The sequence below is a fragment of the Chelon labrosus genome, assembly GCF_963514085.1.
Source record: "Chelon labrosus genome assembly, chromosome: 4".
Classification (NCBI taxonomy): Eukaryota; Metazoa; Chordata; class Actinopteri; order Mugiliformes; family Mugilidae; genus Chelon; species Chelon labrosus.
Genome location: NC_140340.1, coordinates 7545797 through 7565196, shown reverse-complemented (window position 1 = coordinate 7565196; position 19400 = coordinate 7545797). Strand labels below are relative to the sequence as shown.

Genomic DNA, 19400 nt, shown 5'->3' with positions numbered 1-19400 from the left:
ACTATTGCAAGGTCTGATAATGTACTTTAAATAAAGCTAAACAAAATGTTAGGTCCTAATGTTAAACGTGTTTCAGAAACATTCCTTCTCAGCCGATATCATCTCTACCCTTTTTGAGATTAAACCGAACCGAACTCTTAAAGTCAAGAAGAAGTAGCAGGAGTGTTAAGTGTGTGAGGTGAGTTAGGTCTCGGCCCCTCTCGTCCTATTTATACATAACATTGCGCTAGACCTGTCTGTGTTAAGGTGACATTTGCATTTAACGGCTTATAATGGAGCTTGAAGTGCCCCGCAAAGGCCCACGTGACTGAGGACTGTACAGGTACACAAATAAACAAGGCTCAGCTGGGTGGAAACAAAAGAAACCAAAGTGTGCGCATTCCCGGGAAATCAGGTTCCAGGCATTTTTCGTATTGTTTTCAGATTTCTCTGAGCACAGTTTGACCTACACAGTGGTATGCTATTACCCTACATAGTGAAATATTTAAACTTCAAGGCTTAACAGTCTCCTTTTTTTATTGAGCCTGAGGAGTTTGAGGAGGATCATTCACTTTCATTGCAAATAATATATATATATATATATTTGGATTAAGTGACTAAGTGTATTATTCTGTGTGACAAACATGCTCCTCTGTACAGGTTCAAAACAGATATTAAAGAAATGCTTGGCGAAGAAAAAAATAAGACTGCTCTGCCATCTAGTGGTCACATGATGTGTTGCATTCAAGGGCCACACACGTTACTTATCAGTAAAAGTAGGATAAGAGGAAATTGCAAAAGAAAACACAAAGAGATTACAAAGACTCATGTGACATTGGATAGTATAACTGGATATCAGCTGATGTCCTCCCGTAATTTAGTTGTTTTTATCCGTTCTTCCTGTTCTACTAAGTAGATATTAAACAACAACAACAACAACACAATAATGTGCACGTAATGATTGTTTGGTGAGCTGGGGAAGGTTTTAAAGCTTCTTTTAGTTGTTGTCAACTAAAACCGCCACAAAACTAAAAACAAACCTAAAGCTAAATGGGGATAGATTGTGATTATAATTAGGGACAGCAGTCTGGGGACTACAAAGCACCAGCCTTGAGGTAACATATAGTCAGAGATTAGTGGGTCTATTCTTGTTCAACCCCCCCACACATCAATACGTTACAAGAGTGTCCCTTCTTCCACGGGCTAGTGAAGTGAAATTAATGCAGATAAATAATTAATTTCGGTTCCCTTTTGACTTGTATATATATATATATATATATATACATGGGTGTAGATCCGATGTCAGGATTGGGGGGGACACAAAAGTGATTTTTGTTTTTTGTCGGTATGCAACTCATACCATGGCGCCATACCAATCATTTCTTTTTAGATGTGAATCTAAAATGTGAAGAATGTGAAGTCTGAAAATACATTTGTTCAATTTTGAATAATTTTTATTGGGGGGGACAATTCATGTTTTTCACAAATTGGGGGGGACATGTCCCCCCCATCCCCCCCGGGATCTGCACCCATGTATATATATATATATATCGTCCCTGCGTCCCCTCGGTCCCCTTTATACATCCAGTCTCTTCTTCGGTGGTACTTCTCCTTTAAGCGCCGAAAAAGCCCCGGCCATGACGTCAGAAGTAAAACCTGCTCCTGCTGGGTGTCTGGCCGTTGGAAAGTGAAGTGTGTGTGTGTGTGTGTGTGTATGAGAGAGAGCCCTGCTACAAGCTATCGGACTTTTACCTCTGTTGTTGTCTTCTCTTTCGTTTCGGTATTTCGTTGTCGTCTTTTTTTCCCCAAACTTCACACGCTCGCTTTTACATTATACACACACAAACACACACACACACACACACGCAGAGGCCGAGTTCCGTAGTCGACTTGTATGATGTTTTAGAAAAAGTTTCCCGAAACCTTCTTTGAGGAACCGGTGGACGAGCGACACCACCGGAGATGGATAAGCTAACTGATAGCTGAGCTGCTAGCCGCCGAAAATCACCGATCACAGAACAGGCTCGAGCTAGCATGCTAACGCCTAGCTAGTTTTTTTTTTTTTTTTTTTATCGGCTAACTAAGTGACTTCGTTAACCCGTAAACGTCGGAATTACTGCCAGTTTCCCCTCGGGCCTTGCCGCTACTCGGGTGTTCGGTTCGTCGGAGGCCAGCTAACCCAGGAAGAGTCGATCTCTGTTTAAAAGGAAGCGGCAGAGCGGTGGCTGTTGTTCATCTCTCTCTCTCTCAAGACTGTTAGCATGCTATCCAACGCACAGAACCAGCCGCTGTTCCCCAACACGGCGGGTCAGCAGAACCCGGCCGGGCAGCAGAACCCCACGGGCCAGTTCCTCCCCTTTCACGCCAGACCCACCTTACAGATCAAGAAGAACGCCATAACAGACGAGTACAAGGTGACCAGCCAGGTGCTGGGGCTGGGCATCAATGGCAAGGTTCTTGAAATCTTCCAGAAGAAGACTGGTAACAAGTATGCTCTGAAGGTAGGTTGTTACAAAACATACAAGAAGTCATCAATGGGACGCCTTGATTGTAATTAAGAGTTCAGTTGGGGACAGTTGTTATCACTTGACAGCATCTCCACTTAGGCTGCACGCCTTTTGTTGATCCCACAGATACTGATAATTCAACAATTAAAGCTGAAACAGTCAGAAATTTAATTATTAATCCATGTATTTTTAAAGTTATTTTAGGTAAGTGTGATCAGATAAGTCACAGGTCAGAATCATAAATATCTACCTGATTTTAGACCTCTATAATATACACTTGCTTGCCAAAACATTAGGATCACTAGTGAAAACAAATTCGTTCTAAAATAACAGTCCTGCACCAAACCCATTTTCTTGACTGTTATGATATTCGGTTTATGTTGCAGCAGCGTAACGAAGGATGGTGATTCAAACTGTGTTATCGTTTTGGAGGATGTAGTTTGTGGTTCTCTTAGACTGACATTTCATTTAAAAACACAAAAGTGGATGCTAAAATGTGGTTGTCAGAATGTGAACATGTGCCAACAACGTTGTGTAACTCAATAGCACTACAAACCACAGCCTCCAAAGTGAAAACGCAGTTAAATCGGCCGCTCTCTGGTATTTTAAACAAATACCGAAACATTAATGAAGAAAATATTTAGTGTAGGGCTGTTGTATTAGAATGGGTTTGATTTCACTAGAGGACCTAATGAACTGGCAAGTGTATTTATCTACTGGCATGTTGGTCATATTGAACAGATCCTTTAAGATTTCCAAATTTGCCTCAATGATGGTTATCAGTTACCAGACACACCCGGATGTCTGATAGCTTATTGGGTTTGTCCAAAATAATAATACTCTAAATACGTCCAGAGAATACCTGTGAAGTCTTGCTTCTCACCTCAGGAACAGATAGATGCATGTTTTTGAATTTATTTCTGCATTACACACTATTGTGTCCTTTGCATATCGTCCACATCCATCACTTAACTGCGGTAGGATGTAATTGCAGTATAAGCAAATGTTGTGCTCCAGATTTAAATGAAGGCACTCTCCTTTAACCTATAAATTTGAAAACGCTTACGACGGGGCTGTAAAGTTGCTTTGCCTTATCAGGAACTACCTCCAGAGATCACTTTCCGTGTTGGTCAATGATTAATGAAGGACAAACGTCATATTAGCTACTCACACAGAGGTGACCGCGGCGTGACCCGGCGAAGCTATGCCACAGAAGGTTGTCTTTATTATTATAGAGGAGCTGTAAAGATTGTTGCACAAAAATCTTCCTTCCCCGAGTGAATCACAAGGCCGGGAAAATCCTGGGTTGTTGGTCAAATCAGATACAGCTTTTATGTGCGTGTGTGTTAAACATAGAGGAAACGGACACATGGTCAAACTCCAACCTGCTTGGTGATATATTTTGGTGAACCATATTTGGCACTTGCGGTCTTTTTTTTTTTTTTTTTTTTTTTGCAAGGCTTGTGCAAGTCCAATGAACTTATTTAAAGTTCCTGTTTGACATGATATTATCATTTCAGATATACAATACATAGAGCTGGTGGCTCTGCTGCCTCAGATGTGTGGCCTGATGTAAAAACAGATAAATATAATAAAGTATGAGCTTGTAGAAATGTTTTCTATTCCACTACCACCAGATATCAAATTCAGTTTTATTCATACCGTGTCAATAACTGTCCAGCTGGTCTCAAGATGCTTAATAGACTGCTGTAAACCCCCCAGAGCAAGCAATAAGGCTAAAGCGTCAAGGAAAAGCCAAGATATGAGTAATGAGTATATTTATTTTTAAATTAAGAAAGACTGAGACGCAATTTAGCACCTGTACACCTTTTATTATTTATGCAGTTTTCCCCTCAGCCAGTCATGTGGCGCTTCTGTCCTTCTGGTACAGGTCATTATCCACAGCAGAAATCAGGATGGGCAAAAATGTGTTCTCAGGGATACCAAACCAAATATTTTGAGTGTTTATGGTATGGCATTGGTGGAATCTTATGTCATGAAGAATCAAGGTTTCTCTGAGAGCAGAGGCATCCCCACCCTTATTAGTAATAATTAAGTAATGGAAGTGCTCGATGAGTGTGTAGCTCGGAAAGCGTTTTGTCATCACGATGCTGTTATTATGATATCACTTGCCCAAGGCGCTCACAGTTACAAAAAATTCAGTAACTTCTTTTAATTTGCTTGGAGAGTGAGTAGGTTAATAACATGCAGCACACGGTTCAGTCGGTTGGGTATGGTCTTATCTGTGGGAATGTGTGGTCATTCCTTCCACCCACTGTTTTAAATTCTGCCTCGAACTGTTTATCAGCAGCCCAGATTTATTCTTGGAGAAGAATTTTTGACTTGAATTTATTAACAGGGAATCTCCTCTTGTTGTTTTTGTGAAGTTTTGTGTTGCCGCCAAAGGCAGCACCACATTCAGCACAATTTACAAAGATCATCTTGTTCTTCTCATTGTTGCCATATTACCAAATGTTGCCAGTATGTGTCGTGCCTGTATAAACGCCGAACGGCCCACACTGCTAAGACAGTTTGCCCATTATTACCTGCTATATGTGATTACAATATACAAAATATCCATTAATCGTGTAGCCGCACAGTTAAAAAATCACTCGCACCTCAAATAAAAGGTGCGAGTGCGCAAAGACAAAAGAGGTGTACACTCACTCATGTATAACCATACATACCACAAATGTGATAATGTTTTGCCCTTTTAAGGTCTTCATCGTTCTTCATCATTTTTATCTATATAAAAGTGAAAGAGGGTGAACGAGACGTGTAGGAGAAACGGTGGAACATTTGAACAGGAGAGCTCAGCTTGCGTAGATGTGCTTCCCTCACGTGTGGTAAACATCAGGTGAAAGAGGAACAGAAACACAGTGGTAGCATAACAACTAGTTGTTCAAAATAGGTGAATAAGGCTTGAATCAGCGTGGGTGGCGTCTTTAAAAGCGTTGGTCATTCTCAGTTCATCTTGCTCATTTTTTTTTTCTGTTGGATGAATAAAGAGTTAAAGTGTCTTCAGATATATTTACGGCAGAATCGACAGAATGACTTTGTTCAAAAAGATATATTTGGATTGACGTCACGGAGCACGTAGACTTGAATATCCGATTTTTTTTTTTTTAAGCATCCGTATAAACGGTTAAGTTGGAATCATTGTAATAATTACGACTATTTGCCAGACTTAAATGACGACAGCGAACAATGTGTTTAACTACGTTTACAGGCTCTCATTGCAAAGACAAGATGTTTATAAGACCATTTAATTAACAGCATATTTGCGCATGTGTTGTATATATTTCTGTGTTTAAATGTCTGAAAATAGGTCTCTGTTGGCGCACTCATTCATGCCAAAGCTGGTAACGGCCTCTTTATGTAGCAAAATGTTGTATATAAAGGCACAAGCGCAGGAAACGTCAGTGTAAAAGCATCTTATGTACTTTAATAAGAACACACCAGTTGCTCTTAAGATTTTTAAAACTTGAAACGCCTTGGAGCAGGCATGTCATTTGTTAGCTGCAGTTTGGAATAGTTTCATTAATACGTACTCCTGATGATGTAAGCCAGACAGAAGCTAAACCGACTGACGTCTTTACTGAATGAACTAATGTGCCCGTCATTCCTTTGAGTGACGGCGGCTGAGTCAGCCCCAACTAATCTATTGTATTCATTAGGTTTGTGGCCAGGACATAAGGTGACATCACCTTGTAAAACCTTTACCTGTCTCTTTAACTGAATTTTATGCTATCACTGCAGCTGAATAATTTATGATTGTGTGCGTAGGAGAGAGACTACGGCAGAGAAGCGTAGAAGTCCTTAAAATTAATATTTTACAACCTTGCGATCTATTATGCTTAACGTAACCTGTCAGAAAAAAAAATCAATAGCTTTTACTTTGCGGGGACAAAGTTGTGTGTCCTTCTGTGTTGATTGTTCTGTCTCTAAGGTGTTTTACCGCAGGGACGCTCTGAAAGCACCGCAGTGTCGTCTTACAGTGACTATATGTGCTCACAAGAACCCAGGTTATTGGACACAATTAGGTTAAGGCCACGCAGTGACCGAAAATAGAACGGTGTTTTAAAATGGCACAAAGGGGTTGTATTTGTGTGTCCCTGTTGTTACGTGATACAGATAAAAAAAAAAGATTCAAATAGAATCATTATTCAATATTTTGAAGGTTAAACACAACTTTGAAATCTCATTTCAGACATATTTTTTCCTGTCGACACGTGGAAAGCTCTTTACACTTCACGTCCCGCCATATTCTACCTTGTATTTGCACACAAATGCAGCACACTGTTGTTGTATAATGCTATGTTTCTGCTGACTTCTACCAGTGTGCAGGGACACCTTAGTATTGTAGCAACCCTTGGTGTTGGGACTTGTTTGCTTAGCATGTAAAATAGCCCAAGGAGTTGCAGTGTTGTTGGTCCACAAACAAATGACACCAACAGTGTGTCATAGTTAAATAGTTCAGGTTCTTTACTGACTCCTTAAGGTCAGTTTTGCTGCTTCACCTGGAAAGGAGCTCCGTGAAGTGTACGTCGTTAAGGTGGTGTAATCGTGGAATGAATTAACACCACGTTTTGTGAGCCGTTACACTTGCGCCTCTTGAAATTTGGGAAGATGTGTCGGTCACTGTAATGAAGTAAACACACCTGCCAGGGTTTGGCTAAGAAAAGAGGAACTGGAAACTCTGGGCAGTTTGAATGGATATTTTTTTTTTCTTTCGTAACGCTAATTTTCTCTTGGCCTGTAGAGCAGAAGAATCCTGTCTTTTCTTCAATGGGGCCTTAAAAGTAGTATCTTTCCAGTGACAGGCAACAGCCAGACAACATAAATCCTTTAACTTACACAATGTGTGATTAAGGGTAACAGAAGAAGAACTTGGCCCATGCTGCAGTCATGAGACAGCAATAAAAGGAAGGAAAAGGCGGGAGGCAAAGAGGAAGGAAGAGGTTCTCAGTTTGCCCTCTTTGAGTTGATACTAAAATGAGTGCGACATCTCTTTTCAGTCTTGTAATTACTGTATGATTATCTAATCAGATTCCACTGTGTGATTCTCTTGAGCAAGAGTGAAATCTCCCTTTTATCGACATCAGACATTCATTAGTCAGTGACTTGTTGTGGAAGTGGTCTCAGTGACGTGCTGCGATACTAGTCACCTCATACTCGGTGTTTAGTTCCAGTATGCAGTCTGCTCAGTTATTTTATTTTGCCATCTGACGTAGTAGCTGTTCATGGAGGGAGTCGCACCTTAGCTTGCGGTGGGACAGAAATTATTTTTCACATTTCGAAAACTTTATAGAGGAAATAGTTAATCACGAGTCTTCAGGCTCACGTGTTTAACTGACTATAGGAAATGATGAAACACATTGGGTTATTGGCCAACTGTGTTTAGTGTTGTTAAGTTGTAATACAGGCATTTCTGAGTAATAGTTTAAGAAATAGACATGTCTGGACTAGGAGAGCGTGTTACACAATCCTGTCTGCATAGGTGTATGTGTACTTTATCTTTGGGGTGAGTGGAATACTTACTAATTTCGTGGCTTGCAGCTTATATAGATCACATATGATTGGCTAAGGCTAATCTGTAGTGACTATTTAAGAGACACACCGTCTTCTGTCTGCGCTCGGTTCCTTTGTCTGAATGCTGCCATGCTAAAGTGCTAGTGGACAGGCTTTGGCTCAGTGATCAGTTCGATTGGTATTACTGCCTGTGATTTTTAAATCTGTGTTGCTTGTGGCAAAAACCTCTGCTGGTAAACATTTCTGGTGAACTCGGCAGCAGTTTTCTGCCTTTCTGCGTTGCAACTATTTCTGTTGAGGGAAGTGCATTTGGAAGGATGTGGTATTGTGGTTGTGTTAGCTGGACGCGGAACTAGCGAGCCAACTGTAATCGTGATACAGAGGAGTTTCCGAGCTGATGCAGCATTCAGTCATGCTGAAATAGCCCTTGTTAAGAATATTTGTGAGTCCCTGCTAAATGACCTCTCGGCCCACAACTTTCCTTTCCGATTTCATGTATTCCTCCCCGATATACGTGTATTACTTTCTCCTTGGGTTTTGTGATCTGTTCTTGACAAGGAAGCATCGTGGCTAAATAGTGCTGAATGGCTTTAACAGTAAACGGGAAGTTCTCCGGAGCTCATTCATTAAACATGTGACTATGGGGATGTCGGCTCAACGGTGTTTGTGAATACACTAGTTTGAAGCAGGGCTTGCAGACGCACGGAAAAGCAATGCAAGTTTTCTGCGTTCAGAAGTAGCAATCATCAAAAATTAGCTGTTTTTGAAATAAATGTCAGCTGCACAAGTAATGAAGTTTCTGATTTTTCAACTTTAATAAACTTGAATCTCATTGGCATTCCTGATCTCATCGTAATCAGTATGTAATGTTACTCCTTAAACTTCTAACTGAGGAGTAGCCTGTGGAGTGTTCTCCAAGTTATCATCACTCCTTATTTACCTTATTTAACAACACACTACAGTTGGCTATTTAGAGTGTGTGTAAATGTATCCACAATGTAACGTAAAGTGTCCACAGTGGAACAAAAATATTAGTTTATAATATGACGTGAAAATAGCTCTAACGGTCCTCCAAAGTAATGCAACACATTTTACAGATGCTAAAAAATATTATTGCACAATTCAACAATAGAAGCTGATGAAATATAATACAAGTATGTGCCTAAAATCTAAATTTATTTCCTGCTATTTGCCGAACTATTGAGTGTCCATTTTACTGTAGATTTAAGAACACAGCTTCCGTTTGCGTAGGCAACTTCCTGAAATCGTCAGTGTTTGCCTGACAACTGGCTCTGGACCAGACTAGTTTTATTTATTCTCACTCAGACTGTTGGACCACTGTCGTTTGAAAGCGTTTGATAACGATCAACAATGATCGTTGCTATTGTATCAAATGTCCATTTTATTTTTATGGCCTACAGTCCTTCCTCCCCTTCGTACGTCACCCTGAGGTTGGCTGTCAACATTACTAACAGAGCTAGCTTGTTACATGTGACCGCGTATTCATTTAGAATGTGGTGAAACTCATCTTCATCTGTTTGTGCCCCAATCGAGATTTTTGCAGCCTGTTTTTATTTGCTCCAAGCAACCTGCTCCACATATTGGTCAGATGTGTGCTTCACTAGCCAGAAACATGTGTACCAACACTGTGTTGTACTGTTTTTGTTTTTCAGCTCAGACTATGACTAACTCAGAACTCACCAGGAACTCATGAGTTCCTTCTGTTATTTCCCTCTTGCATCAGTTCATTGCGCTCTTGTCTTTCTTGTTTATCAAGAAGGCATATACACCTATAGAATAAGCACAATAAGCACACATATTTTACTCAAGCTTGACTGACAGTTTTCATGTCAGATTAGGACGTGTCAGTAATCAAACCAGTTAGCATACAGACATTTGTATATATATTAATATGCACACATATATATATATATATAGAGAGAGAGAGAGACAGACAGAGAGCTTCACAGATGTTTTTAATCAGATCATGTCCTGTTGACACACAAACATGTTTGCTTCTTCACTGATCACACAATGAGCACGTCAAATGCACACGCAGCGGCGCTTCTTCTGGTAGGTTGTTGTTTAACCCCTTTCTGTCAGGTTAAGAGGCTTTTCTGACTGAGCCAAGCTCACCCCGTCACAGCTCTATAATCTCTGTCCTTCACAGAATTTCACTGCTCTGACACAGTCAGTGTGATATTTTTTCTGTTTTCCCCACGATTCACCCTGGGCTTTTCATTGGCTCACAAGTAGCAGGTGGAGGATGAGGGCTTCTTCAGCTTAACCCCGTCCCACCTCCCACTGTCCTAGCCCAGGCAAGGGAGCTTTTGTGTTGACCAGAGGAAGTGTATTGTGTGCCCATCTGCCTCCCTCATCTCCCTCCTTCACTGTTTAACCTCAAAGGGCCAGCAGCAGATGGGGGGGCCATGCAGTCACACAAACACCAGCAGAGAGGTGACAGAGCTGGGTTCTCATGCGTAAATACCCATGTGTTAAAATAACACGGATAGCTCTTAATTTGTGGAGGGAAGTGAACTAGTATTTTTAGTATCTCTGTTCCTGTATGTACATGCTTACATGCCATCGTTTTGGTTCCTCTTTGACATTTGGTTATCGCTGTAACGGTAATGCAGTGGTCTCGTTCTCGATCTCGAAAACCGATACGTGCACAGTTGAGCAAACCCAATATTAATAATAACACGTATTAGTTATCAATGTATATTCAGACAGCATTGCAGTTAGTTTGAAGACCACAAGGCCAATACCTCAGACTGAAAAAAATAGCATTTCAAGTATATATAAAACTGTTGAATTTGAATAAAATATGCAACATAACATTGTTGTTATTTATTTAGAAAACATCTAAAATAAAGACAAGTGTACTGATAATTACATCTGTACATGAGCTGTGCAGTTTCAGTTTTAGCAATGCAATACGCAAGTAACACTCCTTGCTTTAATGGATAAAACTGATAGATAACCACTGGTGCACTGCTAAAAGGTTCCAGGTGACACAAATTCCTGTTTGTGGGAGCACTAATAGATAACAATAAATGACCCATTCTCTAATCATTTGGGTAACAGGATGTGCTGAAGCGAGGAAGACTAATACCTAACCAAACACTGTGTACCAAATGGTGCGGGATGAGTACGTGACATCCCTACTAGCTGTGTATCGTCACAGACACACACAAACTACTACTAGAAAGTGAGTTTATTTTTCTACCTCCTCCTCATAGACCCACTGGGACTCTACATGCAGACGGTGTTTGTGCTTAGATAATCAGTTTGTGATAATACAGTATGTTATGAGCTAGTAGAAAAATTAATTTTAAATCAAAGGGCAGTTGTTGGATTGGTTTTGTCTATGCAGCATGATAGACACCTTGCTGAAATCAGATTTTTCAAGAGATACTTTGAACTACATGGCAGCTCAGAGACAAGTAGTTCTGTCCAGAGAGGCATTCATAGAGGTATGCAAGATTGGGAGAATCTTTAAAATTTAAATTGCCGCAGATTTTGGAAGGTGCATTCAGTATCACCTGCTCTGAAAGATCAATAAAATACCTGGTTGATTTCAGAGTGAGTGCATTTAGAGGGTTTTCCCTTTGTGGGACATGGACGGGAACCACTACTGTTACATGTTCCCTTTTCATTTTTCGTCTTCTGTCTTGAGGGCATTGTTTTCACATTGATTTTATTTCTCATCAGAAACGGCTAAACAGATCAACAGCCGTGAATCTGAGGAGAAAATAACGTGAAATTAAATATTAACCCTCAGGTACCAGTTTAATTTACTACACTCTTGAGTCATTAAGGATATTTTTTTCCTGCATAAATCTCTTAAACCACCTCAGTACTGTACAAAACTACCAAAAATTCCATAATTTTGAGGATTTTAATTCTTTAAATGCCAGTTTGATTACTTAAAGTCACTAGTTTTTTACTGAGCATTGTTTTTTACTTACTTTTAATGAGTTATTTTCCATAAAACTCATGTTGGGAAGCTCGGGCATTTTTTATTTTTTTTTTCAAATCGGTCTTGGATATGACCAAGATCATCTAAAGTATTGACTTGTTTGCATTATTAGTTTTTGTGTAACATCAGATTTAAAATTTACTACTTGTGACAAAAATGTCCCATTGACTGCCGTTATAACCACATTTTTTAATCTCTGCCAATACACAATATAAACATTCATTCTGCAATATTAGGGTTTCATTTAATGGTCAAATTTGTCATTTTTAGTGTTCAACATTAAAATCCGCAAGTGGTTTGAGATTTATGCAGAAAAAAAGCAGAAAAAAATTAATCAGTTAAGTTTTTATGGCAGATTTTTGGACGTGGACTTTCTTTTTCTTAATGACTCAAGAGAGTATGAATTTCAAACTTTGTGTAGAGTCTGACTTTGTTACAAAAAATTGTGCCACATGACAAAATGACATCCAAGTGAAGAGGAAAAAATTTTACCCAAATCGACAAAAATGTCCCCAATGATGTCTGAGGGTTAAGTTAATGACGATGAATAGCAATAATCAGATAGTTGATCACAGAAATGAAAGGAAGAAGGAGCCCTTGTTAGACTAGCTCCTTAACCCCTGGAGGAAAATGGCATATTATTCTTTAAATAGAAGCTCCAAAAACAGCAAGGGGTTAATTCTAGGAACAAGTGAAGCATTTTTTTTGAATGGAAGTCGGCTGGAGCCAGACAACCAGCAGCTTTTTTTTTTATTATGCAAGGAGCAGTGTTGTTTATTCTAGCAGTTGTAACATTTTTACACATGCAGTAGTCAAATAAAATTTTATTTCCATATTTATAGTAATAGATTAGTAGCTTAGTTCCAATTTAATAAATTGTGTACAGAAAGTGTCACAGGAATGCCTCCGTTTGGCCCCATGTCCCCGGGTCTGTAGCCACAGGTTCATGTGCCCTTTTGATCGTTTTCTTCTTTCTGTCTCTGCTGTGACGCAGAGGAAGTAAAACCCACCCTTGTTTGCTCTGTTCCAAAGGGTGGTTGAACTGTGCTGTGCTCACTGTTGAGATAAAGCAGAGTCACGCTCTACTACACCATACCAGCTCTTCCTGGTAACAAAGACAGCCACTTTTTATTGGTCGGTGACCCTCGTTTCTCACCTGAACAACTAATCTATTTTGCTGCATGAAAGCGCACATCAGTCATAAGCCTGGGCCTTTTTCACGGAACAAAACTGAGGAGGACAAAACTACTTAGAAAATATGTTTGTCATTAGGAGTAGCCACCAGTAGTCTTGAGGGCGTTTTCACGTGTGGCTACGTTTCCTTCACACTGTGGTCCAGCTCAACAAAACTCAAAAAAAATCTCAATAGGGGTTACTTCAGGTAACTGTTGCAGGCTGATCACCTGATACAGCACTCCACCGATCACAGATAGTCCGTACAGTCCGACCTTGTGTTTTAAATCATTGTTAAGTGGACCCAACTTTTGTATCCTTTTTCCTGGGGATATCCTCATGAGAGCCACTTTCATCATAGCTTTATAGCTTTTGGACTGCAATTAAAGAAACTTGCAAACATCTAAGAGATTTTTTGTCGCAGAGGGAGAGTGTGGGTCGGGTGTGAGAATGTGAGCGAGGAGAGATTCAAACGCTAGAACGGCGTTGGAGATGGAGTTTGTTATATAACGCAACGCTAGGCTATATCCATATAAACAGTATTGTCGTCCTGTTTGCCATTTAAGAAATATATGTTCATATATCTTAAGTCAGTGCACAATTCTTTTTTTGGAGGAATAGAGTCTACAAGCACCAATGTCATAATCTGTGTGAGGTTCTCTCTTGTCTGTGATCTTGTTTTTCCTGTTTGTTCACATTTTCATGGTAATTTTTTGAATTCTTTTTAAGGGAGTCTTTTCTTGGCCCAATCTAAAAGTGACATTCTTATATATATATATATATATATTTTTTTTTTTTTGTTGCTATGTCACTATGCCGTCCTTCATTTTTGCAGCAGGGTTGTAAGAACACACAGAGGTAGCATGAGTCCACAGACAGATAGCCAGGTGCAGGTAGATACTCTGTTTATTTAGCCATTTGTCTGGAATCCAGGAGCGATTCTTTGCCAGGCCTTTACTGCAGCAGTCCCTCTGCTTTTATTCTCATCTTAAAAGCAAGTACCATGCATACTTGATCATACTAAGCTCCGATGCCATCGCAGAATATTGCGCTTCTTTACTTTCAGAAAGTCCTGGGTTGCTCTCACATTAGATTTTGTTTTATTCTTCATCTGTTTTGTGACACACCACCCAATCCAATTAACTTTTGAGCACTGAGTGGGAGCTGGCACGGTTTCCCATCCACTTCCGAATTCATCCAGCTGCTTCTGTGACATCATCAATTAGATTTTATTTACTTAGTGTCAGTGCCAATCCAAATTATCTCAAGACGCTTTACAGAACCCAGAGCCTGAAATGCCCTGGAGCAAGCACTGAGATGACATTGATGAGGGAAAACTCCCTTTTGACAGGAAGACACTTGAGCAGAACCCAGCGATAATCAGTAGAGACTCAGTGCCATTTGAAGCTGTTAATGCTCATGCGTCACACTGTGCGAACTGGTCATGTTGTACGCTTTGAATCATATGCAGTTCAAAGCTGCCTTCTTCGCAGAAAAGTGTTTTTGCATGTTGTCATTGTGGTACAAGTTGATCTTAGTTTCATCTGTCCAAAGAATGCTGTTGCGGAACAAGTCTGCCTTTTTAGATGTTTATCTTTTGGCATAAATACAACAAACTGTTGAGTTTACCTCTCCTAATGATGCTGCTATCTTTAGGGATGAGAACTGTTTAGGTTGAGACACTATTTCTGATTCGCCAGGGAGGGGCAAATTAGACTATGTCAGACGATTAATAGGAAACTGTGCATGAAGTGTCAGCCTTGCACTGATTGCAAATAGCTTAATTTTCATCTTGTTTATGAAGATGGATGGATAGATACTTTCTAAGGTAAAGTATCTACAAATTCCTTAGTAACCGTCACAAGCCACGCGACACATTCTGTGAAAACATCCTGTGTTCTTGAGTAATAGCAGGGTTTCCCATTCAGTGGCAGCCCGCCAGTGTCTGATTTGCTCTGCCGTGGTCTGTAATCGGAAATATGTTTGCCCGTCTCAAACAACATTGTGCTTGTGTTACATTCTGTACTATTGCTCCTGAAAGCATATCTTCCCATTAGCTGGATCATCTCTCCCTTCTTCCCCTCCACACACACACACACACACACACACACACACACACACACACATAACAGCCGCTCTGTACTGAATTTAACCTGGCAGAGGAAACGGGTCGGACGTGTGTGTGTGACTCAAATGACGTTACTGCCACATTTTTAAAATTCAATCTTGTGATCTTGATTTTTAGACTTTAAACCCCAAAGGGTTTACTATAAATTGGATTTATTCGCTGATACATTATCTAATCTTACATAAAAACAGCTGTAAACAGCACTTTAGTAGCGTTTAGTATTCCTATATATGAGCTGCACATGCTTGCTGTTTTTTGTTGCTTAATCCAATATTCGGGTTATTCGGTAATATACTCGAAAGAAGGACTGATGCATGGTCTTATTCTAGTTTTTAATAGTTTGGATAACATCATAGTAGATATTTATGGACTTTTATTAAGACAGCAAAATTTACAGTAATGTAAATTCTTCCCCCCCTGTCCTGAAGAAGTGTCAGGAAAGCCTGTGGGAAGCGCTGGTAATGGCATCGTTGTGAGGAATCCGTATTATCCAAACCATACAATTTCGATGGATCTTAGACAACATTTTTCCATTTTTCCCACTCCTAGCTATCATTTCTGGGCGAATTTTTTGTTTTGTTTTTTTAGCCTGAAGATGGGATGTTTGAATTGATTTGACAGCTAATTTCAACACATCCTGTGGCTTCACACTGACGATCTTGTATTTCCGAGCAACCTGTCTTCTTATGAGCATGTGAATGGACTGGCAGTCATGTGCCAGACCAGCAGGCTGGACACTGGCATCCTGCTGGAATGAAGCCGGCGGTCGTGTGTGTGGGCAGGACTGGAATGTAATAGACAACATAATGAACAGACGATGGCTCATTGTCAAAGCTACAAAGCTGAATTCTTTTCATTGACTGACAAGGATATTTAAAGGTTTCATTTGTGGGTTTGTGTTCTTTGTCTAATTAAATCTGTAAACAGTTGTCATTTAACATTTAATAGTACCTCATTCATCTCTCATACTTCCATCCACTGCTACGAAGTAAACACTGCTCCAGATCTTTTTCTTTTTCAAATTTACTATGAATCACAATCTTTAAAGTTCGTTTTTGCCATCTGTGCACATTACACAAAAATAGCTTCAATACGAGTTATATTTGCATTTTTAAACTACTTATTACTACAGCTTTGTTTCTTAGGTGCGGCCACATAGTCAATACTTCCTCCTGTTTGGCCGATATATATTTTCTTGTATTTGCTCTTTGAGACACGTTGGAGCTCATAGTTCAGAAGTTCAGGCCAATATTTCACCAGGCAACTGCTTTTACGAGTGTAAATGAGTCGGCTAGGATCCTGTGACATTCTCCATGACGTTTACGGTGTTATTTACAACTTGCGGCGTCATATAATACATGACCCTGTCCATACGAAGTTCTTCTACTTACTAAATAGTGGTACCCAGTTTTAAAAACTCATACTGTTATAACTTAATATCCTTTACTTAATTTACTCTCTTTGCACGAACAGTGTTTGATATCCTGGTTTTATTATGAGAAATATTTCCACGGTGAATTTAATTGGAGCTGGTCATAAATTTGCAACAGTGACAGTATAACAATAAGGTTTCACAAATCATTAAGTGATGGGCGCTGTTGTTGCACGGTGCATCGGCCTAGAGGGTGCTAAATTCACACAAAACTGGATTGGAAAAAATCAAAATATATGTTCACCGCTCTGCCATCTGATGGCAGCACTGCACTTCTGTCTTTTAGGTTTCCCATGAAGATGTTGCATTCAGTTTGTGTGTATTCGGTTTCTTTTAGTCTTAGTACAAGGCACCAGGTTAGGACATACTTGATAATCCCACCCTGAGACAAATGATTAACTCCATTGATATAATGATATAATTTATGTATTTAATTAATGATAATGAGCCTCAACCTCTCTGTCCTTCTGTCCAGATGCTGCAGGACTGTTCCAAGGCACGTAGGGAAGTAGAGCTACACTGGAGGGCTTCACCTTGTGCCAACATTGTGCGCATCATTGATGTTTATGAGAACCTCTATCAAGGCAGGAAGTGTCTGCTTATTGTCATGGAGTGGTGAGTCTCTCTCTGTCTCTCTCTCTCTCTCTCTCTCTCACACACACACACACACACACACACACACACACACACACACACACACACACACACACACACACACACACACATCTTTGTTGTGAAGACATTCATTGACAAAATGCATTCCCTAGCCCCCAGAGGTGGCAAAAGTATTCAAATTCTGTACCTAAGTAAAAGTACGGATACTTGTGTTACAAATACACTGTTAAAAGTAAAAGTACTGATTCCACTTATTTACTCAAGTAAAAGTAAGAAAGTTCAGGCTCTGAAATGTACTTAAATAAAATAAAAATTATTTTGCCATTAATGAAACAATACATCTGTTGATAATTTTGCAAAATGAAAAAAAATATCAAAACAATGTCTTCCTGTATGTTGAAAACTGGCTTCCAAAAAATCCTCAAAAAGCTATTGATAACAACAGAAAATACACCTTACCTGAATTCTTTCAGCTTAGACGGAGAATTCTTGAAGGTCGGAAGTTCGTGGATTTTAGGTTGGCACAAGACACGGCGCATTCGAATCTTTCTCGGAGCCGACAACATCGAACAGTTCTCTTAAATAAGGCCGTGGACAGAGAATGTCTTGCTTTTCCCAACTCACTCCACACCTTCCTGCGTATAACTGTCCCTCTTTTTCTAGGATTAGAAATTACAGATATTTGTGTATAAATGTAGGGAGTAAAAGTAAAAAGTCGTCAGAGAAAGAAGTACTCGAGTAAAGTACAGATACCTGAAAACTCTACTTAAGTACAGTAATGAAGCATTTGTACTTTGTTACTTCCCAGCTCTGCTAGCCCCATACCCGGACACACACATCACTGGATTGAAGTGTCAAGATTCATTTAGTTATTCTGAATAGGTTTACGTCACTATAGGAAGTGCATGGGCCTTTTAACGCTTAGACCACAACATGAATGGGTTCAGAAGTAGTTCATGGTTCACACCTGGTATTAACACGTGTCTCCACATGGATGTCAACCCACCACTAGAGATGCAATCTGCTTCACTGTGTCGAATGATGTAGCGCTGTATGCAGCGGCGCAGTAGAATATTTTAACAGCTGCCGACCTCGTTTAGCACTGTTAATTCTGCGAGCATCCAACAACACACGTGATGCATGCTCTAATAACTTCTGGAGTCTCTCTCAGTATCTGTCTAAACTATTTCAGAGACGGTCATATTATAACTCAAACCCTGGAACCTTGAACAAAATAAATCTCTGACAATAAAGCTAAATAAAGACACCAGACATCACTGAGCAAATATGTAATTACCTTCACATTTCTATTTGGACACATGGCCAAGTAACCACATGCTGATACATTTTGTTGTGATACAATAGCATGACCAGAAATGTGACCAGAACGTGTGTGTGTGTGTGTGTGTATGTATGCGTGTGTGTGTGTTCACACCTGTACTTTAAGCTAGTCCCAATTCAAATGACATTTCCTTTACTCTATTTTCTATGTATAACAGGATCTACACAATTACCTGGACATACACTACCGGTCAAAAGTTTTTGAACACCCTAATTTTTCCAGTTATTTATTGCAATTCAAGTCATGCAAGTCCAATGAATAGCTTGAAATGGTACAAAGGTAAGTACTGAACAGCCAGAGGTTAAAAAAAAAAGGTTTGGTTACCCAAAACTGAAAAATAATGTACATTTCAGAATTATACAAAAAGGCCTCCTTCAGGGAACACAAAGTGGGTTAACACTTTAAAACTGTTCTGCAGCAGTGAAGGTTGAATCAGCCTTGGAAGCTGGTGCTACTAGTTCCTACAGGTGTTCCACCTTTTCTAGGTTGAAACCCAGTGGTGGCACTCAAAAGGCACTCTGAAACTGGGGGAAGCTCTGACAGGAAGAGTTTCTGAGAGTTAAGGGCTTGCATGATAGGCGGCTCACAGGACAACAGCTTCAAGCACAGCTTCGTAGTGGTGGCAGTAAGCAAGTCTCAGTTTCAACTGTGAAGAGAAGACTTCGAGCTGCAGGTTTGACAGGACGAGTTGCAGTAAGAAAGCCATTGCT

The 19400-nt window shown here is 39.9% G+C and overlaps 1 protein-coding gene across 1 annotated transcript in view; it reads left to right on the top strand.

Moving 5' to 3' along the window:
• Window positions 1-1583: 1583 nt before the first annotated feature.
• Window positions 1584-19400, top strand: part of mapkapk2a (MAPK activated protein kinase 2a) — a 30535-nt gene continuing 12718 nt past the window's right edge. Inside the window, exons 1-2 of the mRNA XM_084543440.1 lie at window positions 1584-2480; window positions 17209-17348. Of these exons, the coding sequence (XP_084399566.1) occupies window positions 2241-2480; window positions 17209-17348 (380 nt within the window). The 5' untranslated portion in view covers window positions 1584-2240. The remainder of the gene's footprint in view (window positions 2481-17208; window positions 17349-19400) is intronic.